At 38.7% G+C, this 23127-nt stretch overlaps 1 protein-coding gene across 4 annotated transcripts; it reads left to right on the top strand.

The window, feature by feature from the left end:
• The first annotated feature begins 8 nt into the window (after positions 1-8).
• On the top strand, positions 9-22174 carry ICE2 (interactor of little elongation complex ELL subunit 2). Of its 4 annotated transcripts, none has more exons than XM_038147676.1 (15): positions 9-139; positions 1045-1149; positions 3256-3523; positions 4589-4708; positions 5971-6105; positions 6455-6571; positions 7649-7808; positions 9308-9492; positions 9948-10908; positions 12986-13164; positions 14610-14739; positions 18904-18988; positions 19082-19132; positions 20188-20443; positions 21118-22174. In XM_038147676.1, exons 1-15 carry the CDS (start codon positions 111-113, stop codon positions 21307-21309), a joined length of 2973 nt encoding a protein of 990 aa, XP_038003604.1. In that variant the 5' UTR covers positions 9-110; the 3' UTR covers positions 21310-22174. The 4 variants fall into 4 exon arrangements, with proteins under 4 accessions (XP_038003604.1, XP_038003607.1, XP_038003605.1 ...); XM_038147677.1 differs by lacking the exon at positions 9-139 and adding an exon at positions 180-511; XM_038147678.1 differs by lacking the exon at positions 9-139 and adding an exon at positions 518-928.
• The last annotated feature ends 953 nt before the right edge of the window (positions 22175-23127 follow it).

Below are 23127 nucleotides of genomic sequence, written 5' to 3'. Positions count from 1 at the left end.
CTATTGGCTGGCTCAGAACGCCGGACTCATTGGCCGGGCGCTGATTGGCCAGAGACCTGAGGCGGTGAGACGAAGAACCGCGAAGTTGCTGCCCCGAGGGCTTTGCCAAGATGGCGGCCGCGGGGCCGCCGCTGACATGGTGAGCGCGTCTCCCTCTCCTTGAGCGGCCTGGCCGCGCGCGCCTGAGGCGCGGGCGACGGACACAGCTCCGTGCTGCCCCGCGGGAGCAGAACGCGCTGCGGCCCGGGGGAGCGGGCGGGCTCGGTTCCCGCCCCGCCGGACGCCGCCCCGGGGGGGCGTGCGCCATTTCCTGTCGCTCCCGCCATGGGAGCGGGAGGAGCGCGAAGGTTCTGGGGCAGCGCCGGGCTGCGAGTCCGGGCGGGATCCGCCTAAGGGGCTGTGAGCTCCCGTAAATCCACGGCGGGGAGTCCGGGCAGGGACCTTGTTCCTGTTTCTAATAGGAAAAGCTCTGCAAATACGTAATTCGGCTCTTTAACCCTAGAGAGGCGAGGTTTGTTGGAGTTAGTTTGTGAGGTAGAACGTAAATAAAATCCTTGATCCGACCTTTCACAGTAGTTAGGGAGGTTGGGATTGTATAAACCCTGTTCACTTGAACGGGTATATTAGGAAAAATAAAAAGGCAATATAGAAGGTCAGAACAGTGTTAGAAGACAAGAACAAATCTTTTCTGAAAAGCTAAAACTGGTGTATTTTTCTCAAAAGTTCCAGCAATTTCAACCCAAAGTTTGTTTTTGATTCAAGAAGCTGTGAAAGTGGGAAACTCTCATCAGAATTTCACCATACCTAGAACTGATGTTTTGAATTAATGAAATTCTTTTGTATTGCGCAAAATATATATTTTACTATCAAAAACATAAGGCATTAGTACACATGTAACGTCCATAAAAAGGAAATCTGGAACCACTGTGTAGGTGGCCTCTCTTTTTTCATATAAAATAATTATTTGTGTTTCTCAGGAGCAGATGTGCCCTTGAATTTTTGGCTGTTCTACTATGTAATTATTTTTAAATTTTCTTTTATTAGGGATATTCCACCAAAAAATGGTCAAGAAGTATTTTTCTCCCATGATCTATATGATAAACATTCCTTGTCTCTGAGCCTCTCTGAACTCTGGCATTTATCAAACAGGTATTTTATTTTATTATTTTGTGCTCTTTGTTATCATGCTATGGATATCTCCCCATACTGTTTTGAGGAAAGCTGCATGTTGTCTGGCACACAAGGATTTGTTACAGCTGTTGGCCTGTGCTTTGTGTGTTGTGAAAGCTCAGAAAGCAGGAGTCATTTGGTCTGGGAAATGAAGCTGTGTGAATACAGGTGGTACAGGTAGTGTTGTTTTTGCACTTGTGATGTAATTTTCATATTTTCTTAGGTTGAGGAAGTAAAATAACATTTATTTCAAAGTTAGGAGTGTGACTCATGCTGCTGGATCCCAGCCTTTGGAGGACTGTATTTGGACTCTTGGTTTAAGATGTTATTAAGGTGATACGGGAGTGCTGCCTGGTGCACGAACCTTCACCCTGGGAGGAATGTGGATGGGAAACCCTCTAAGTGGGGGGGTTCAGTACGTAGGGAAATAGTTTGTTCAAAAGGGGAATTACTGTGTTTTTATGAACTGACAATGAGAGCGTGTATTTGAGGGGGCTGCCTGTTACATCCCATGGCTTCTTCCCACATCTTTAGCTAGAGAAGACTGTTCTGGTTCATACCTGTTGGAGCAACTTTCCTTGAATTGGCAAGATAACAAGCACAGCCTCACAGCTTGTTACTGATACATCTGATACTGCTGTGGGATTCTTCCTTAGAAAAGTTTCTGGAGCGGACACTCAAGAGTGGGGATTGTGGCAGCTGTGTGTGGTTTGAGTGGGTTTACAGCCAGAAGAAGCCAGAGAGGTTGCACCTTGTAAAAATCAGACATGGATGGCGCTGTGTCGTGTGACCAGAGTCAAGAGGAAGAGAAATTACACCTGTTGAAGCAAGTGTGAAAGTAAAAGCTGGTGGAAATTTGCTAATTTTGGGGAGTTTCTCATAGATATTGACAAAAGTGTATATTCTCTTGGTGCAGAAGCAGTGGAAGCTGGTTGCTGATAAAATGAAGGGGAAAAATTTTAGCCGTCAGCTCAAATAAAGTATAATGCTGTAAATATGGACAGAAAAGCTCTGTCAGATTATTTTGGTTTGCACCCCAATGAAGACAGCAGTGCACAGTGAAATGATCTTGATGTGCTGCCATTTCATTCAGTGCTGAATATAGCCAATTTAAGCTGCTAGAATTTCTTGATGTTCTTACACTGGCATATCTGAGTCAGCATCTTGTTGCTGCTACAGCTTAATTAAATTTGCCAGTTTGTGCCACAAGGATGGACACATTCTCATATTTAGAGAGACAGCTGTGAAGTGTTATTAAGAACTGTGGATGTGATACTGCTGGGTTTGAATGACACTTGAGATGTTTTCTACTGCTGAAATAGTATCTTAAAAATATGCTTTTTCCAAGATCAGCATTAATGTTCATTTTGTTAGCCTTAAACATTTTCTCTCTTAAGTACAATTATTTTAAATAGACCAGGGCTGGGCTGGTTGGCCTTTGTGTACTGGAACTGCTTTAAGGACAAGCTTTATGTTACTTCTTTATTGTTGTTAGAACAGCCGTGCCCCTTGCTCTAGTCTACTATTATTTTTGGTGACTGATTCCAGCATTGTTTAGAGTAGAAAATTAATTACTTGATTTGTGTATGCTGTAAGAATTTCTTCATTGAAATCTGGAATTTCTATTGTTACAATGAAATCAATTTGATTTCCTTCTTCTGCAAAAAAGGAGAGGCTTTTTCTAGTTCAATCTTTCTCCTTTACTATCAGAACTGACAGTGGCCATCAGTGACTGATGAAATGTGGAGATCCTTTATTCTTTCTTAAATAATGTGTGTTTCCAGAGCAAAGAATATGTTTCATATTTAGCTTGTTAACACCACTTTGGTTTCTTTTTAAAAGAAAACCCTACCTTTTTTTGTTTGTTTGTTTTTAACCCAGTTGCAGCCCTGCTGCTGGCACTAAGGGTTAGTCTGGTTGTACAGGTGAAGTTTTAGAATAAGAACAGTCCACTGGCACAGGTAGGAATTGGAATAGCAGTGTCTCAGAGCACTTCAGGCTTGCACTGCTCCCTTTGTTGTTTCTGACTAATACTAGTATTTATGTGAAAGCAGCAAATTTGATAATTTGTTACTTTTCTTTCAGAGAGGCAAAGAAAAAGGCAGAGGCATTGGCAAACTCTTCAGAGAATAGACAGACTTGTAGCATGCAGGCTGCAGAGTCACTTGGGGTGGAGGCTAAAAGCCCAGCTGATGACCATCCTCTTCCAGAACCCAGACTCCCCTATCCATTTACCTCTTGTTTGACTGAGAAGGAGCAGAAGACATACTTGTATCTGATGACTAAGTTCTCAAAAAAAAGAAACCATTTCCAAGTTAATGAAGCAAGTCAAAGGGAATTTTTCACTTATATGGTAAGATATGAACACATGACCATCACAGAGGGAGTCATACAATTTTCTTTTTCTTCCGAAGAATAAAGGAAAGGGGGGAAACTTGTTTTGAGTTCAATTTGTCATAGAATTCATGGTATTATGAAAGGTAATAAAGGTTTGAAGTGTTCAGGATAAGCTTTTTAATAGAAATTGAAAGTGTATTTGGTAATTTCGTTGAAATTGGGGTTTTGTGGCTTTTTTTTTTTTTTTGTTTTGGTGAGGTTTTTTTTTTTTACAGTGATCTGAACAACTGAGGATAAGTGTAGATCTTTGACAACTGATCAAACAGCCCCCCAGTCCCCAAAAAAACCCTTTCTTTCTTTCTGAGGAGGAGTGGCATGTAGCAGTCTTAGGTAGTGTTAGGCTGTGGATACACTTGATGTGATCTTAGGCAGCTGTGGTAGCTTTGTTCATTGGCAGGGGAGGGCCCTGTGTGCTGCCCTGCTGTGCTCGCACCCGGCAAAGGCCGAGTTCCCCCTGCTGCCGAGCCTCATCAGTGTGTGTAAATGTGTGTCAACACCTTTGTGTTGGGTGGGATGACCATTTTAGTTGAGTCCTGTAAAATGTAACTATTTAGCAAATCGTTTTGAGCCATTGCATTTGGTTTCCCATGCTTCCTTTTTAATGCGAATTTCTTTATGTTATGCTTTATGTAACACTGGAAATATTGTTTCCAGGCACATCGATAACTACTGTGTTGTTGTTACTTATGATTTCTCATGAAATCGGAACTCAGATTACTTTGTGACTTTGCCATGTAAACTTCATCAGCCATGTCTTGTCTCTATTTATAAATCACTGTATCAGAGGAAACTTGCTGTTTGTTGGGGATGGTGTGTTGTTGGTTTGGGATTTGTTTAAAGGAAATGAGCCTTGCAAAAATTTTTTTAAGTGAAACTGAACGCTTGTCAAATTGAGTATCAAGTGGGATCTGTTTCTTCCCTCATATCATTACCTGTACTGTCTCTCTGGAAATTTTGTTGGTTACATATCTAGTATAGAGGATTCTGTTTTGTCTTAAAAATAGATTTTTCCTTCCCCCAGCAAATGAAAGAAGTAGTAAGCAACGAAATTGCAGAATTTATGAAATTTGCCCAAAACGCTGCGAAGAGCTGCGCCCAAGATTATGATGCCATCTCTGAGGATGCCCTACGTTATACTGAGGTAATTACCAATGCCATGCTCAATTCCAGCCCTTGTTAAAAAATCATCTTGGGATCATGATCAGGATAGCTAGAAGTGCTCATGGTCGTGTGCTGCCTGCCCTGCTGATTTCTGTTGGGATGAGATGGGGAAGTGGCCATTTCCCCTGTGCTGCACAGGGGGCTGGGCCTGTGCTTCATTGGAGTCAAAAAGATGTCCTAGAAGAAATCACTGCAAAAATATTTATTCATCAAATAAATAAATTGCTTCGTTATATTTGAGAAAGGAGGAGCTGCATTTGAAGTGTGCATTTCCATTAAGAAGTAGCTCCCAGATATACCCTGCTGGACAGAATGTTAAGCGTACCTCCCCAGGAAAGCTAAGTAGCATGTCACAGTAGCATGTTACAAAGTGACTTTAATTGAAAGTTACTGAGGCTTTAATCATAACCCTCTGCAAGTTCATGCTGTGTTAAATATCCACTTTGATGAGTCTAAGATCAAACATGAATGCAACTTCATGCATCATTCTGGGGTTTATAGCACATTTTTGAAAAAAAGTTCATTAAGCTTTCCCATTAGTGAGTTAACACAGAGTTTGGGCACGTGCGAAGACAAACATCGTGCTTTCTTTTTTTTTTCCCCTTAAATATTGGGATTGGCTTTGCAATTTTGTATCTTGTCATCTGTGTCTTCAGACTTCAAGTCCTCTTTATTCTTAATACCCTGACTTAAAAATGAAATAGAGGCCCATATTTTGTTTTAACCAATATTTACAGAAATAACTTATTCTAGTTACTAAATAAAATCTAAATATCCTAAATACCTAATTCAGGTATTGTAAGAAATTGTGTAGAGTTGACATGACAGTGAGTTTCAACACAAATGGAATCATCCTATGCCTTTACCTTTGTGACTTTTGCCTAGGCTTAGTGCAAGCTAGGTGGTAACACAAAAAGTATTACTTCCTCTAAAAGCCAAGATAAATAACTAAAAAGAAAATTGCCTGGTTTAGTGCATTTCAGACTGTACTAAACTGCATGTTTTTAATGATTGGCCTGCGTTGTGTGCATACATTGTCAGCCTTGCTTAGGAAGGGCTGAGGAAAATCTGGAATATATTGCAGTTCTCATAGCAGTGATTATGAGAGTATTATAGATCTGTATTGGTACCTGTAAGTTTTTAAATGCAGCTTGAAATTGCAGAAATAACTTTTCAAAATTCAAAAATCACCCTTTCTTATGAAAGATACAAATGCATAAATTATTATTCTTTTTGTGTTAGGAATTCCTACGTGCATGTATTGGACATGTGCAGAAGTATCCAGAGTCTTACACCCTGCAGGAGATCATGAGTATCATGGGAGGAAAGTTTCATACACAGCTGGCCTTTAGGCTGGAAAAAAATCTTCTTGCAATGGTAATGGGTTTTATGGGGTTTTTTAAGTAAGTAGAATTACATTGGAGTTGCGTTAGGCAAGGATTAGGGATTTTTGCAGCTATTACCCAGTTCTTGAGGGAGGGGTTATAATTTATAATTTAAATTATTAATAAAAACGTTAATAAAATTATTTTGTTAGTAAGTCTGTTACCCCTTTTCACCAGATGTTTGCCATAAAAAGAATACATTAATAGTATGTTTTCTCATATCACATAACTGTATAATGGACCTGTGTAAATTTCTAATATTTTTCCTCATAAAAAATGCAGTGTTGGGTGAGCATGATTTCTGTGAATGCTGTTTTTTGATGCTGTTTGATTTCCCCCAGGGTACAGCAAGACGTGGTAAAACAGATTTCCCTTCCATGCCTGTTCAGCTGCCCACAGACTATAGTACTGTTACATCTATTATAACCCCAGAAAAAAAGGCTCATGTTATGCATAATGTAAGTAACCTTTTTATTGGTATTTTTAAGGCTTTTTTTTTACAGAAGTGCAATCTTACCCTTTTTATGTGTTGAACAGTTTTTAGACTGCATTGGACCTTTAAATAGCTGGTATTTCTGTTTGTGTTCTTCTGCTGGGAAAATCAGGGAGTTTTTATTCTGTAGAACTGAGGGTTTTGACTGTTTATTTCACTTAACTTTTCCTTAGCTATTTTAAGGAGTTTCTTCACATATCAAAAACTAAGCTTTCAACAGAAACACTGTAATTTCAGAGACACTTGCTGAAGGAAGGAGCAGAGGTGATGCAGGAGAATGGTATAAGCCTCAAAGATGTTAGTGCTGTAAGCAGAGCCCTTCTGATGGTGGCTGAGGTGGCAGAAAAAAAGAACATAGCTGGGTTTTTCTTATTTCTCTCATGGTTCTCAGTGCTCCTAAGCTCCCATTATCTACGTAGTCCTTGATGATGTTCTTCGACCTCATGAGCGTTCCCAGCCTCTTTCCTTCATGGAAATATCTACTTGAAAAATTTAACAATTTTAATTATTTCAGTTCTGAATTTGTATTCTTGATGGGTTTATATTTGTTTTAAGGTTCTTTATATCTAATCAGTATTGAACCAACTGGGCAGCTTTAACCATACTTCAATATTAGATGTCTTTATTGTACTTTTGCTGAACTCATGAGAGGATCTGTAGTGTATATTTGTGGGTTAATCTGGTTTGGGGGATTTTTTTTTTTTTTTTTACTTCAGCATGCTCCCATATTTCATTATTATCTAAATTCCTATTCAACCTGGTAATTCAAATGTACAGAAATTAACTGAAAATCCCAGTTAAAAAGATGTATTTCCTTATGCTGCGAAGTGAATGCATAAGATTCCGCTGAAAACCTTCAGGGAAGTATTTTTTCTTTCGTTTCCTTTTGAAGCCTGGCACTGTGGTAATCTTTGGACTTTTTTGGGGGGTAGGGGTTGTATATATCCATTTTTGGCTGGGTTTGGAGTTTTTCTTGTAAATTTAAATTTGTGTGTTTCTTAAAAGAATTTTGGAAGAAATAACTTTTTTTTTTTCTCTTTAGGATATTAGTTCAGATTCAAATGCAGAAAAACTTGCTTTGAAATATTGTCCTCAAGTTGTTTTAAGTAATCAATCGTTATTTACTCTACTGAATAATCATGGACTGAACTACAAGGAACAGTGGGAAATTCCAGTTTGTGTTAAAATGATCACTGTTGCAGGTATGGGGTGTTGTTATTAAAACAATGGGATTTCCAACTTCTTTTGTTGTCCAAAGAAGCTGGAAAGCTGATCCAGGGTCACTGGATATCGTTTCCTGTACCTTTTTCCACCTTGTTACTGAGAATAGTAACAACCTCTGCAGTTACCACCATAAACTGTTGAATTTGGACATTGAGCTATTTTCCACCTAGGGGGGAAAAAAGACAAAACAAAAGCCAGTTAAAACCAGTTTTTCTTTTCAAAACTGTCAGTTGTCGTTCTTGGAAATAAAACAACTGCATAAAGATGTTAAAATTACCAAGTGAACTGATTTCAGTAAAAAAAGAAAACTGAGAAAGTCTGAACTTTTATGAAAAAGCCAAGAGTAAACATTTTCCGGAATTGAAAGTATCTGTTCACATCATAGAATAGTAAATAAGGAATTAAGATCCATTAAGGTAATTTTTTCAATTGCAGCAGAAAATGTTTTAATAAGCTGGTGAACTCACCTGACTGCTTTACTTTACTTGTCAAGCACTTCTTCAGTAACCTGAATATAAATTTCCTCCCTTACACTTTCTGTTTTTAACACAGTATGGTTCATTCAAGTATTTATAATGTTTGTTGTGTTGGAATGTCCTTCTGTGCTTCTTACACAAGTTTCTATAGCAGACTGACAGATAGTAAATAAGCTATCAAATACCTGCAACTTTTACAAATTTTCTCTTTCCTATGTATATTAAATGACTTTATCAGGAAAGATAATGCCTGACTCCTTTTGTAGCAGCATTACAGTTTTTAGACCTAATTTTTGGATCCAGAATTAACACCTGAAGGGCCTTCAGATGGTGATAGTACACAGTGGTTCTTGAAGGGTTTCCCTGTGCCTTCCTTTTCTACTTTTCCCTGTAACCAACCCCTTGCTTTAATTTACTTTTGTTCGTAGAACAGGGAGACTGTGTTCACTATGTGCCTTGGCTTTCTCTGCTGTGATGGGCAGGGCATTGCTTTTATTTTTGGGGGATTCAGATGTGTACGTGTGTGTAGCTGCAGACAGAGGAGTGGGGCAGCAGAGCCTGGACAGAGTTAACTGATTAGAGGAGAAACAAACAGCTGTCACTTGGCAATGAGACTTAAAAAAGAATTGACTTTCAAACAAGGAAGAAGAAAATATCTTTTTTGAAAACAAAATACATTTGATGATATGATGCTGTATAGGAAATGATGAATCCTCAGTTCTTATTTTACAAATTCTTTACTTAGAACTGCATTTGAAGTATGTTCAGCTATTAATGTGGTGTGTATTGCTGCTGCAGGATCATAATAATTCACACCGTATCTGGACATACTTTTATCTTCTGTTGTTAATGAATGAAAAGATAATTTTTCATTTCTTCTGATGTGTATGTGCAGTGGATTTGACTGTAATTGGAAGTTGAAAGATTTATTATTTAAATTATACAACAGAATTTCTTCCTTTCATTTCATATGTACTCAATCTCTTTTCATTCTTGAAAAGGTAGCAAACCAGCTAAAGTGGTTTATGTTGATCCACCTCTGCTGAGAAAAGAAATGACAGTACGAGAGAGGAATCAAATCTTCCATGAAGTTCCAATGGATTTCCTAGCAACTAAAACATCTTATGTTCCAATTTCTGATGTATCAATGGACGAACCAGCTGAGGACAACCTGTTTCAGTGGGATGTATGTAGATTCACATATTCTTAAAAATAAGCAAAACCAAAAGCCTGTTAAAATTCCTGAGTTGCTTTTCCTGTGATAAAGGGGAAATTAAGGTTTTCTGTTGGTGGTTTTTCTATTGCTGAGTTACAGACCCTTTCTAGTTCCTTTAAGTGCTTCTACATGGGCATCTCAGCTGTAATATTTACTTCATGAAAATGTCTTTTGATCAGTTTGCTTCAGTGGAAGAAGTTTTGTGAACTTTTATTCTTTAGAAATGCCTTTCAACTCATAGGACCCAAGATATTCAGTGGTAAACAAGAGCAATTGTTTTTCAATTGTTGATCCTCTTTCCTAACAGTGAAATATGGATGGTAGAACATTTTTTTGTGTTTTCAGTTCAGCAGTGTCTCATTTCTTGGTTTGTTTTATTGCTTTGGCGTTTTTTAATTTTATTACTTTCTCATCCCTGTGGTAAGGTGTGTTCTGACACCTACCAGTGCAGGACAGCTCCTCATCCAGATGACACAGGGATGGACTTCGATGATGATGTTACAGAGCTTGAAACTTTTGGAGCAACAACCAAGCTCTCAAGAACTTGTAAAATGGAAACTGCTTTTCCTACAGCTAGTAACACTGCTAGAATATTATCTCATGGCCTAAAAATGGGGGGGAAGAGTTCATCTGCCATAAACAGAGGAGACGAAGAGGAGAAAAACACCCTTTCTGAACAAGCAGGTTCAGCGTGTGCCAGCGTGCAGCTTCCATCATCAGATGGCATTCCATGCTGCAGCCCTCAAGAACATTCTCCTTGTAAAAGCTTTCAGTCAGTGGAGGTAGGACTGGCCAAAGCACAGGATGTCATCACCAAGGAAATATTGGACAATGAAACAAAATTAAATCCTCTACCTGTTGCAGTGAGTTCTGAGAAAGAGCCTGATGCTGCACAGAAGAAAGAGACTTACACTTCTTTATGCGGCAGTGACACGGATGAAGAGCGTTTGGTGATTGATTCAGAATGTGAAACCACTGCTGCTTGCAAACCAGCTGTACCACCAGCTGTTTCCTCTACCTCAGCAGAGACTGCCAGATCTCCTTGCCCTACCCAGAGTCCTTCAGCAAGCATCACTGACTGCTCAGATACCACGGATCAGGGGAAAAAAGCCTCCAAGAAACCTCCAAGAAAGTTATCCAAAGAATTGGATCCTGTCGGGCAAATTTTGAAAATGCAAACTGAACTTCTCAAGTCCCCTTCCCAGAAACCTCATGAGCCAGTGGTGAGCTGTGATAATTCTAATGCTGTGCCAGCCCAGCTGCCTCAGTCTCCAAAAACATTGGTGACCTCCAGCACAGAAACAGCCGCTGTGCCAGGCCCAGCCTCCAATCCCACCGGCTCCTCCAGAAACACCTGGACATGGCTTTTTGAGGGAGTGCCAAAGAGTAAGTGTGGTCATTGTGTAAGGAGGAAAATTGAACCCAAGGTGTCAATAGAGCACCTGTTACATCTATTTAGAGATGGGGCTCAAGTTAACAGTACCTTATCTGTGTAGGAATTACTGTCTTGCACACAGAAGGGAGCACTGGGAGCTGTTGGTCCACAGAGGTGAATGTGAAATACTATTTTTCTGTAGAGAAATAAGTTGTTATACACAAGGTTTTTAGGAAGAGAAATCATTTGGTAGTGGAATGAGTTATTTTTGCATGGAAATTCAAATATTTGAGTAGTCTAGTCTGCAAAAGTAGTTTCTTGTCAATCAAAACTAGAATTATTTTAATTTTTGTAGAATAAAAATTAATCAAATTATGCAGTTAAAAATGGGGGGAAAATTAAATGCATATGTCTTAAGTTTTGATCCTCCTGGTTCAGTTGCTGTTGCTTAACTCCCAGTACTCTGTCCCAGAAGGCAAATGAGGATTCACTACAATCCACCTCTCCAAGTTTTCAGGCCATTAGCTGGGTATGGAATCTATGCTGCACCTGGACCTTAGCCCAGAATTACAAGTTGTGAAGATCCTGGGGACCATGGCCCTGGAGGTTTTCTTCACATGCCCTAGTTGCTTCTGAGCTCTGTACAGCTGAAGTTAGAAACACTTCATTGTGTTAGATATTATGCAGGAAACCAGATAGGTTGTGTCAGGACAGATACTCTTCTCAAATACTTAATTCCAACAAATCTGTGCTTTTTAGTGGGAAAACGTGTTTGGTATTTTCTGAGGAAGTGTGCATTTGATCATGTAGGAATTAATTACTTAGTCTGTAGGTTGACACTATTGGTTCTGTTGTAGTTGAAACTGTGGTATCACTTCCTACATTTTTATTGCTTTAATTGAATAATCACTAAGATCATGTGTCCTCCCTGAATTCGAAAGGCTGAGAGGCATGATTTTTTATTTCTCTCTGTGTTAAAAAGATGGAGTATAGAATTCAGATGTTTTATAATAATTTTTTTAATAGAGATTGTGAAACTAATATTGCCAACATGCTGCAAAGTGACTGTGTAGGAATAGAAAGCATAATTCTACAATTTGAAAATTCTGTAACAAGCTGAGAAACCTCTTTGCATGTCTATTTTGCACAAAGCCAGAGTTGAGTTATATGTTTTACTAACAGAAGATTACTTCCAGTTCCTTGGATAATATCTCCCACAGTGTGCGTGCACATAAACTCTAAATTTAATGTTAAAAATGTATTTGTTCATAGCACTACAGCAATCCCTATTTGTGGGTATAGTTTGGAGACATATTTCCACATACCTGCAGGACAAAAAAAGAAAGAATTGGATACATTTTCAGTAAACTAATGTGGAATCTACTGGGTTTATTTGAAACATTTTGTTAAACTGTTTCTAAGGGTTGAAGGGATGTTTGTTAATGTACTCAAGGCTGCGCTGGGAGATGCAGTAGCACCTCTTGAATGTTCTGGTGTCCAGATTGTCCCATGTGGTGGGAGACTTGTGCTGCCATCCAGACCTGAGACCTGAGTTACTTCAGTACCTGATGAATGGATGGCAGCTCTCAGGAGGCATTCATTGTAAACAAAATTTTTCTCTCCTTTGTGCCGAGTGACTGTGGCTTAAAAAGCTTTTGAACTACATCTATACAAGAGTGAGGTCTCACATTTGGAGTTCTCTTTGTTTGTGTGAGAAGTCAAATGATGTGGGACTATTTAGAAATATACTCTTAAAGAGTGAATGTTTCCCAAATGTAATTTTTTTTTTTTTTTAATATGTGACTCTTTGTGCCTCACAAAGTAGTTTTAATCCCCAGATCTTGGGAAACAAAACAGATCCTAGAGTAAAAAAAAAACAACCAAAAAACCAAAAAAAACCAACAAAAAACAAACAAACAAAAAAACCCAAACAAAACAAAAAAAACCAACACAAAAAAACCCAAACCAAAACAAAAAAAACCCCCAAAACTGAACAAAAAAACTCTGCTGCAAGGGAACAGAGCTAATCAGCTTCATTGTAAAAAGGTGTCCAAGCTTGACATTTTCTGGTTTATTCATTTTGTCTAGCAAAGCTGCCAAGTGAACTTCAGCTGCTTGAGGAGGACCCTTCAGAGTATCAAGCACCTGAGGAAGGCAATGTTATATACAAGCTCTTCAGTTTGAATGATCTGTTGTTACTCGTGCGTTGCAGTGTGCAGAAAGTCAAGTCACTGACACAATACCAGAAAAAGAAAAAAGGCCAAAAGGTAAGGATTTTGTTGACAGCTTTTTTTTGGTTTGTTTTTTGAACAGTTGTGCTCAACTCTGAAATGTTGGCATTTGTGGGATTCCCAGTCCTTGATAGCATTTATGCTTTCACTGAGACAGCTGGGACTCTGCAGTGTGTCTTCTGTAAGTAAATATTTGCTGTAGCAAGACAGGGGAGAATAACTTGTGATTTCTTTAAAGCTACTTGATTAGAAGATAAGGAAGTGTGATTCTCCATTTTTCACTACAGTAGTGATACTTATGGGTAATGATACTTACGTAAAAAAAATGTAATTTTGATCTATTCTTAGAAGTTAATGCAGTAATTAGGGATTTGGCCCAAGGCTTTGAGAATGTTCGTGACCATAAATACTTTCAAAACAAGATTCAGCCTTGCTATCATGCCTAAGTAAGCAGGGAAGTAGGAGATAAAATGAACAACAGAGAACACAAAAAGAGATTCTGTTTGTTCTGCTTGAAAATACTGTGGCATTTCTTAGCAAATAGTTTATCTCATGGAATTAAATTATTTGAATGCAGCTGTAATCAAAATACTCCTTGCAGCATGAAGAGAAGGAAACTTTATAATTCTCAGTAATTTGTATTTTTTTAAGAAACCTATGAATCATTCAGCAAATTTGTTGTGGTATGTCCCTCCTGAAAATCCCAGAATTACAGCAGGGAGGTGTTTTGTGAGGTGTTTGTGCTTCATTGAACTGGAAATAATCATTGTAACGCTGATTACTTGCCAAGAGTCTGTGCTTAGAATCTTGCTTTGAAGAAATCCCATCTTCCAGCTATTGATCCACTGCTTATAAATGCCTGGGAATAACTGCTTCATTATTCAGAAACCAATCAGTTGTTGGTTTGGTTTTTGTTAATTTCTGCTGAAATTTAAACTGTGGGTTGTCAGTGAGAACCGACAGTGCTCATTAGGGTTAACTCACTGGTTAGGGTAGCCTCTGATTTCAAATGAGACTCCAAGCATTAGGTTCTAATTTCAAGTGAGATTCTGTCAGGAGTGATAAATGGCAGAATTCTGCTAATGATAGGCTTAATTAGAAATGTTGTGTGTTTTTTCTTAAATTGCTGCAGAGGGCAGTAGAGCACAGAACTGTAAACTTGAAATTAATTTAGTCACATGGAAAAATTACTAAATCAGAATTTTATTATTTGTGAGAGCTTGCCCAGGCCTTTTTTTTTGTTTGTTTTGGTTTTGTTTTTTGTTTTGTTTCCCCTGTCGATTTCACCTTTCTCTATATAAAGTCTCTGTACTCCAAAGTTTGCACTGTGGATTTCATAAATTGTGAACCTTCAAATAAAATCTCTGAAATGCCTCTATTACTTCAGCTATGGTGGAGGACTGTGGTTATTATAAACTACAAAATATCGTTAAATTGTGGATATTTTGTATAGTGAATGCTAATTTTTCTCTTTTTTGCAGCCAACTCCCATATTCCTGTTGCCAAAACTGGAGTACCAAGCCTACTACGGTGTCGAAGCTCTTACAGAAAGTGAAGTGTGCCAGCTGTGGACCCAGAGTATGCTGCATTCTAAATGCTTATTTTATATTGGTAAGTTCATGTGTTGAGTTTTTGCTGAAGACACATGTATGTGTATTTGTAGAATAAGAGGAGAGATACATATTTATTAAAGGTGTATTCCATAAATCCTTATTTTAACTTTCTAATTTTGCTTTTTCACGTCTGTCTTCACTAAGTTCTTGATCTAAAATTTCTGTTGGGTGCTAGATGAGGAAATTCCAGCTTTGGTTTTAGATAAATAGTATCCATGTCTTGTAGAAAATGCTGTATTCATGTTTGTACAATGACATTTTAAAAAGTCAGGGAAGTTTTTGTCTGTTGAAATATATCTTGTGTAGAGAAATTAAAATGATAAATATAAAGAATGTGACCAGATTATTTTAACAACCATTTTAATATATGATGAGCTTTCTGATACCAATTATCCTGTAATTAATAAGATTTTTTTAAAGGAAAATTTGCAACAAAGTAGTTGGGCGATACTTAGCATATGCTTGGCACATGCCACTGAGTGAGGGCAATCCTGTTTGTACAGCGAGTGAATGTTCTGCAGTGGGGATTGCCTCTTTTTTTTGTAGAAACAAATCTGGGTTTTCGGGTTGTTATGGCAGCAGTTGTGGCCTGTGGTTGCCTAACCTTTCCACTTGTGCACTGGATTACACTTTTGCTGTTGTTGGCTCACATCAGAATGCTATTTTAGAAATGCTAACTTCTGTTTTGCAGTTTCTACATACAAACTATGCAAGCTACCACAGAATTAGTAGGATTATGTGAAATGTAATGCATTTGCTGACTGCATCTTGGTCTGCTCTCTTTATTCGATGGAAATTATGTTTCTAATTTTAAACTTTGAAAGCAGTATTTGATGTGGCTTTTCCATTCCATTAAAAAAGAAATTCTTACAAAGAGCTAATTATGTACAGATTTCTCTGTTTGTAACTGTATCTTAATGTACAGTACAGAGGCATTGCTTCTCTCTAACAAGCACAGCACTGTACTGAGTGCATTCTGAATATGTACCCTGAGGATGTGTCCAGCATACTGAGCTGCACTGCAGTTGGTGTAGGAAATGCTTCCTGGAGGAAACGTTGGCAAAGTTTTTATTAACGTTTCTGGAGTGGCGAGCAGTGTGAGGGAGCAGTGAACTGTGGAGAGAGGGCTGATGTTTGTGAAGTACACAAAGTAAAGGAGTGTGTGTCTGTCTAATCTCCCATCAGTTACAGGAAACTGAAGGTATGGCTTGCACGGGAATTTGCAGACAGCTCATCCAACCACCACCTCTTTTTATGGAGGTTCTTGGGAGTGTAGGAGACAGCAGGTTGGGTGTGCAGGCATTGTTGAAGATAAGAGCCACAGAGCCCTGCCCTTCCAGCACAGCTTTTCTCTGTGTATCTCCTGTAGGTCCCTACAGGCTGTGAAACAGGCTGGCAGGCTGCACTGGCCTGGCCTCCAGCGCATCTGTGTTCCCATGCTTGGGATAAAGTATCCTTGGCGTTGAGGGGCACTGGTTATTCCAGTCACGTTTGTTTGTCAGCTCCTGGATACACTCTTTCCAGAAGCAGCCCCTGGGGCACACAGGAGTTCTCCTTTTGTGGGCTCTGAGGCGCAGGATTGTCTGGGTTGTCCTGCGCAGTAAATGGGTACTCCTGGCCTGGTGGCAGAATCTTGGTACTGCATGTAGTTTCTTACAGAGTAGGTAAAAAAAAAAAAAGTGGAAGTAAATAGCCATTCTATGAAAGAGCATCTACCATAGTTTTTAATAGGAAGCTGTTCATATTCTGCTTGGGGAGTCTTCTGTTCTTAGTATATTGCAAGGTGGCTGTGAAATTCTGCCTTTCAGTTTGTATTCCTAAGGGAACTGTGAAAAATGCAGTGTTGCACTCAGATTTACTCAGAGGGCTCTTTGCAGCAGGGAGCATAGTCCTGAAACTCCAGGGACAGTTCTCTGAGGGTGATGATATCCTGGTGTTATGGGCAACTTAAAATGGGATGAATCTTGCATTCTCTGTCACTAATACCTGATAGTAAGACTACTGCAATTTGAATTATTTTAAGTGAAGTGCTGTGTTCTATAATAAAAGAATTTTTAAATGAAACATTTTGTAAAGCCTTCAAGTTACTGCTCTTTTTAAATTTACCTTACAGTATGAGTGTGGAAGTATGGAACAACATGGTTTGAAAACTATCATCTTACACAATACCTACAACTTGCATTCTTGATCAGACAGTTAAGCCTTTAACTTTTAAGTTTTAAGCATGTAGCAGTGTTAAACTGCATAGATGTTTTTGGCTCTTGAAAAAGATTAATTTGCTGTCTCAATCATCTCTTGTATTGCCAAGTAAGTATGGATGAAAAGTTCTTTGGACCTTGGTCTGTGCCCCATAGTTGTCCAGCACTGTTATGCGTGATAGAGGGAGGATCTCGGCTCTGCTGTGACTCAGGGGTTGAGACAGAAATGAGATGTGTAGCCATGGCCTCCTGCAGCAGTGGTAGCTGCTGAGGTAGTTTTTTTTTAGAATGTTCTCAAAAAGCAGAGATACTATCATCAAACAAAGAGCACTTGATCTTGCTAGCAAACCACCTGGCTTGGTTGTTAAGTCCCCTTGCTGCTCAGATAGGAAATCCTGTATCTGCAAAGGCAGTAATCTCTGTGACAAGCTTCCCAAATAAGGCACTTGTATTTGTCTAAGCAGTAAATTAACTTGTGATAAGCTTTACTGATTAATAGGAGCATTTTACCCTGACCATTACTCAGTTATTTGCATTAAGTTCCTAAGCAAAACTTTCTGCAAGAACAGTTTACCTTCACGTGAATGGAATAATATTGGCCTTTAAATTAACATTATTTGAAGAATGGGTTGGAAAAAAAATACCCAGTCTTGGGCAACTTACTACATGTCAAGTATTTTCAAACAGCCACTTCTCGAATATAAGATACAGTTATATAAACTAGGTGGAAGTAGTTCATAGGTATTTTGTAATTACTATTTTTTCCCAGTTACATTGTGAGCATGTTCAGAAGTAGAGAAGTCCGATTTGAGGAGAGGATGGTGCGGAATACAGAACTCAAACAGATTTTTTAAAATTATATTTTTAATAATGACTTCAAGCCTCTTTTTGTAGTCAGCAATGTAAAATACAAACGTTTGCTGCTTAGTCTTGCACAAAATACTGATACCAAAGAAAGTAATAAATGTGCAATGTTTAAAAGAAATCAGTTGTCCTGGTGCATCTTCTTTAATTTGTTGAGGTGAGAGTTATTACTTAGTCTTCTTATACAACACATAAACTTAGTGATGGATAGCTTGGAATGTGAAATGCTTTGATTTGGTGGTTTTAACTGTGTAATTGAAGCATTTACACTTCCTAAGAGAGCAGATTTGTAGTAAGACAGTAAATTCCAGAGTAGGCTGTATTTTATTATGCTGCCTTTTCCTCATCCTTCTGGGAACTGAAATAGTATAGATTTCTGGGAAAACCTCAGCATGGAAAGAACCAGAAGGCAGGGTACAGTCATCAAATCCATGTCCAAGCTATGCTGGTGATCCTTACTGCTTGTCAAGTGAAATGTGGGCTAAACTGTCCTTGGCAGCCTTTATTTTAAAAATATAATGAGGAGAGCTTTGAATTGTTGCTTCTCAGTGTTAAAGACAAATAGTCTTTAACAACTTGCCATGATCAAGGCCTGAGTTATAAACTGTAATTCCTCAGGTGAGGAAGGGGGGCAAAACCAAGAAACAAAGGTCAGCATCCCCAGAAAGTCATGCAATAGATCAGAATAGAAAAGCAAGTATATTAAATGCAAAAGTAAATTGTTGTTAAAGATCAGCTTTTGGGATCTGTCCAGTGAGGAAGCAAAGTGATAAGGGTCAAATGAACTTGAGAAGATACAAACTAACTGATGAGATTAAGGCCATGGCAAGATAAGGTTGTGTATCCCACACACCACCCAGGGTGTAAGGTTTGCTGGAGTCAGGCATCTCTTGGTTTAGAAAGACAGTCAAGGTACAGTTACCTGTACTTAAAGCAGCTGCACGTTTTACTCTCTGTTATGGTGCAACATTGATAAATACTTTTCGCTGTTCAGTGCCAAAAGAGCCAAGTTTTTTTATCCTTCTAAAAAGGTCTGCAAATTATGCTCTTACATTTGTTTGGTTTTATTTTTAGTGTATTAATTGAATTTCTTTTTTCAGGACATATTGATGCTTTTACATCAAAGCTTATTATGCTAGAAAAGATTTCTCCAGCAACTTTAAGAGAAAAACTTGGATTGATTAAGTGAGTATTTTTAGTAAGTTTTTTTTAGCAATTAATTTCAAACCCTAACAAGCCCTGCAAGTTACTACTTTTGCTATTTTTTTTCTTTCACAGACCTGCAAATTCATTAAATATACTTCATCATGTTTTGAAGAAGGTGTCTGAGTAAGTTCTCCATTTTTGTTCATTGTATTTGTTTGCCACATTACCCAGCTCATCCTGTTTCTTCTGTGGAATGTTTGTCTACTCTGATGTTTTTCTTCATATACATAAAGAAATTTATATTTTACAGGTTCTGTTAGGTCTATCATAGCATAATGCAGTACTGTGTAAAATGTGCTTGGTACTACAAGGTTTGCATAAATTATGCAAAAGAATAAGAACTTGAGGTTTGTGAACCAGTTTTTCAAGAGAGCAAACTGGACTCTTAGGAGCTGAGTAAACAGTTCACAGGAGAGAGGTGTAATATTATGTATATGGGCTGACGCACAGAGTTTGGGTGTTTGGGTTTTGGCAGTCTTTCTACTTGATTTGTGGAAATAACCCTGTGTTCACTTCTGTTTACCTTGACTTACAGCAGCTTTTCTCTGTACAAAATTGCAGCCTTTCTCCTGCTTCTTTACATAGCTACTTCAACACTTTCAGCATACAAGTGTCTTCATTTTTTTTGTGAAGCATGCTTCTTGCACTGAGTGTGAAGCCTTTTCATTCAAATTACAGAGGGGTTTTCCTGCTCCTTATAGTTTCTGTAGGTTTATGATTTTTGACTAAGATTTTTGATACGGGCAGTTGGTTAACCTTCTTCTTCCTCAAAACCTGTTCAATCCTGTGGGTGTTGAAAGCTCATCTGTTCTTTGTGTCTGTGTCCACACGGGCATTGTTCTTTGTAAGATACTGGTTAAGGAATTAAAGTTTGCCCAACATGGATGGTTTTCAGTGTATGCTTACATGCTTAGATGAATATGATGACAGTCTGTACATTGTTGATAAATAAATACATTATGAAGACATTGTAAACATATTAATTAGTAGGTATTTATCAATACAGTTTTAATTAATGCTTTCTTGTGCACAGTCTTTTTTATAAAACATCTAAAGGGACTAAACATCTAAGGATGTTCTGCTTTTGCGTTAAGAACATACTAACTATTCTGATCAAATAAAAAAAGCTCCAGAAACATTTAAATAATATTTTTCATTTGGAACTTTTCTCATTTTAGTTTGGAGGAGGGCTCTTATTTACTGACTCACGCTGCAGGAGATTCATCAGTTGCGATTTACAAGAGTTCTCTTGACAAGAGCACAAGATCATCCTATAACTTGCACAAAGCTCACTGTGATCTGCCTGCTGTGCCTGCCACTCTCTCAGTCCCATGGGTTCCGCTGGATCCCAGCCTCCCTTTGCCCTACCACATAATTCATGGAAGAGTTCCATGCACCTTTCCACCTGCACCCTGGGAAGGGTGGAAACAGAAGGTCAGTATCTCACTTGATGGGAAAGCAGATCAGCAGTTTAGAAATAACCTATTTCAGTCCCTTGGGGTACAGCCGATATAGTTTATCTGTCATCTTTGGGGGTCAGAAATTTTATGGGAATCCATCCTGCTTTGTAATTTGTATTGGTGAATAAGTGATTCCTATCATGCTTTAGAAATTTCCCAAAGCTCCTGCTCTCACTTCTATTATTTTGAGATGGTATGGCCCTTTAAAAGTAAGAAAATTTTCAAGCATTATTTTTCTTCAGCAGAGACTTACTCATTTTTGTAGAAGCCATGTGCTGACTGTGCCCAGCTTTGTGCACTGTGAGATGGTTTGTAGGTTGAGTTACATGTTTTAGCCACAGCCTGACTTGATATGAGGGCAAAATCGTCATGCATCCATTCCTTATTACCATGTGCACTTTAGTTTCTGCCAGAAGGAAATCCAGGCACGTAGGCAGGGAAGAGGCAGGACTGGTCACTGAAGACCAGCTGTGCCAGTGCAGATGTGCCCTGTGGGTCTGTTTGAAACTACATGAATTGGAAGGCAGATGTCTGAATGTAGTTGTGTATGTTTGTGCTCAATATAGATTGAAGATGATTAATTCTGGTAATTCCAGTTTGGTTTTCTGAGTTGTTCTTTTTCCCAATTCTCTCCCCTTGTGTGTGTAGATGGCTGGGGTGAAAGGACAGGTGGACACACCCCATGAGGGAAGGCCAGTAGTGATGGAAACCAAAGGCAAGCCAGCTAAGCCTGCTAGAAATGAAGGTGTGGCTCCAAAGAAGCTGAGGAAGAATTTCTACAAGCAAAGAAAAGTTAATAAGAAGTGGAAAACTAAATTCAACAAAATGCAACTGAAGTAGGAGTAAGCCTGGAGAAGAACAAGAGGACACAAAAAACCTGAGGTTTCTTGCAGCTTCAGAGGCTCCAATAGCTGAAGCTTTCTCTGAACCTTTAACCCTTTGGTACCTCAGGGGATATGTTTCAAGTGAAAATCTCAAAATCAGTCAGAGGTAAAAAAGGATGTTGCTACAGCCACTTGGCTGGTTATGGGGAGCAGAGTATCTTCTGTTGGTCTGGTGACTTTTATAGAAAAGCCTGCATCTTGAGTGAAGCAGTGGCTGACAACAACCTCTAATACCACATAACGAGAAAAAATAGCTTTTCAGCTTTCCCAGTTCTTCCAGAGTCACTACAGATTTTTGTTCTCATATATTTTAAAGATATATTTTACTTCATGCATTGTATATAAGAGGAACAACTTGGATTTAATTATCTAGCTTTTTTGACACATGGTGTCTACTGGCTTTTAAATAACTTACCAAAAGTACATGAATGGTGTAACAAATGAAGGACAAAAGCTGTGTTTATTTGAATAGTAAGGGCCATAAATTTGCTTTGGAAAACTTAAAAGTACAGCTAAACAAGTAAAATAGTAACAGGAGAGCTGCATTTTTGCATGTTTAAACTGCTGTCACAAAAAGCAGAGGTCTTCAAGGTGTTCTTCCAAGTCTTTTGTTTGGACTGAGGAAGTTGCCAAGTACACATCTGATCAAGCATTCTTCTGCTCACTGGGACTTGATAGGACATGTTTTAATGTCATGAGGGTAAAAATGAAAAAAAGTGTTTGCTGGAGTATACCTGCTAAAAAATCCTGAAGATAGGGATTTTTTTGAAATCAGGCTTTAATAATGAATGTGTATTAAAAACTTCTTTGTGAAATACAAAGCATTTTCTGATGTGGCTTTTTTCCAACTGTTAGGATGCATTTATTCAGTTACTCAGTTTATTCTTTTTTTGGACCACTACTTGTTTTATCTGCGGTATTAAGGTATTGATAAGCTGAACTTGTGTTTGCAGTTTACAAATAGTTCTGATTCAAAATCCTAAATGCCCTTAGAGACTTCTCATAATAGGAATACTTTAGCTGTGAGTCATTTTTCCCAGATAACTGACTCTGTCTGGGGGATTCAAGGCACTTTTCAGTTTGTATATATAAAACTTTTTGCCAGACTTGTTTGGAATTTGCTTTCCCAATGCAGTTTCATGAGGTAGAAATGTGTGGTCTGTTTGCTCATCTCTCTCTATGCCTTTTACCTTACACTGGTACATTACTAATTAAAGTGTACTAATTGTAGAACTGCAGTAGAGCAGCTTGTGCTGCTGCTTGACGTTGTTGCATTGTGGGTGCAGGGCTTCATCTCTGCAGAGGCTCCTGCAATTCTTGTTGGCCTGGTCACGCAGGCTGTCCAAGTCTCTCTGAAGAGTGGCTCATCTGTCCCCTCTACCTCCCTCTTCTGCCTCCTTGGTGTCATCTGCAAACTCAAGGAAAATTGATTTGGTCACATTATCCAGCTGACACAAAAATACTGAGTAGTGCCGGACCCCGAGAAGCTCTGTCCTTGACCAGCTCACCTGGTTCAGCTTTGAGCTACAAACCACCAAATGGAGGAAGGTCTCTGAGAAGAGGTGTTCCATGCTGTGTGAGATCACTGATGGGTGTCTGGTTCTCCCCATTCACTGGTGTTCATTAGGAGATGAAATTGGTGGCTTGGTATCGTGTTCAGACAGTTTGAAGTTAGTTTTGGAGGACTGGAGGAGATGTTGTGACCTAGCATTTGAGGTGACTGGTTGGCCTGTGTGCAAAGCCATGGAACTTTATCAGTTCTTTATGTTGGTGT

The sequence above is a fragment of the Motacilla alba genome, chromosome 10, assembly GCF_015832195.1.
Source record: "Motacilla alba alba isolate MOTALB_02 chromosome 10, Motacilla_alba_V1.0_pri, whole genome shotgun sequence".
Classification (NCBI taxonomy): Eukaryota; Metazoa; Chordata; class Aves; order Passeriformes; family Motacillidae; genus Motacilla; species Motacilla alba.
This window is presented reverse-complemented; position numbering and strand designations above follow the sequence as displayed.

Bases quoted from the DNA above. Each gene is read 5' to 3' on its own strand.
- ICE2 (XM_038147676.1), top strand. From the start codon at position 111: ATGGCGGCCGCGGGGCCGCCGCTGACATG. The intron at 7,809-9,307 runs GTATGGGGTGTT...ATTCTTGAAAAG, and splicing joins TAAAATGATCACTGTTGCAG to GTAGCAAACCAGCTAAAGTG. The intron at 14,740-18,903 runs GTAAGTTCATGT...TTCTTTTTTCAG, and splicing joins TAAATGCTTATTTTATATTG to GACATATTGATGCTTTTACA.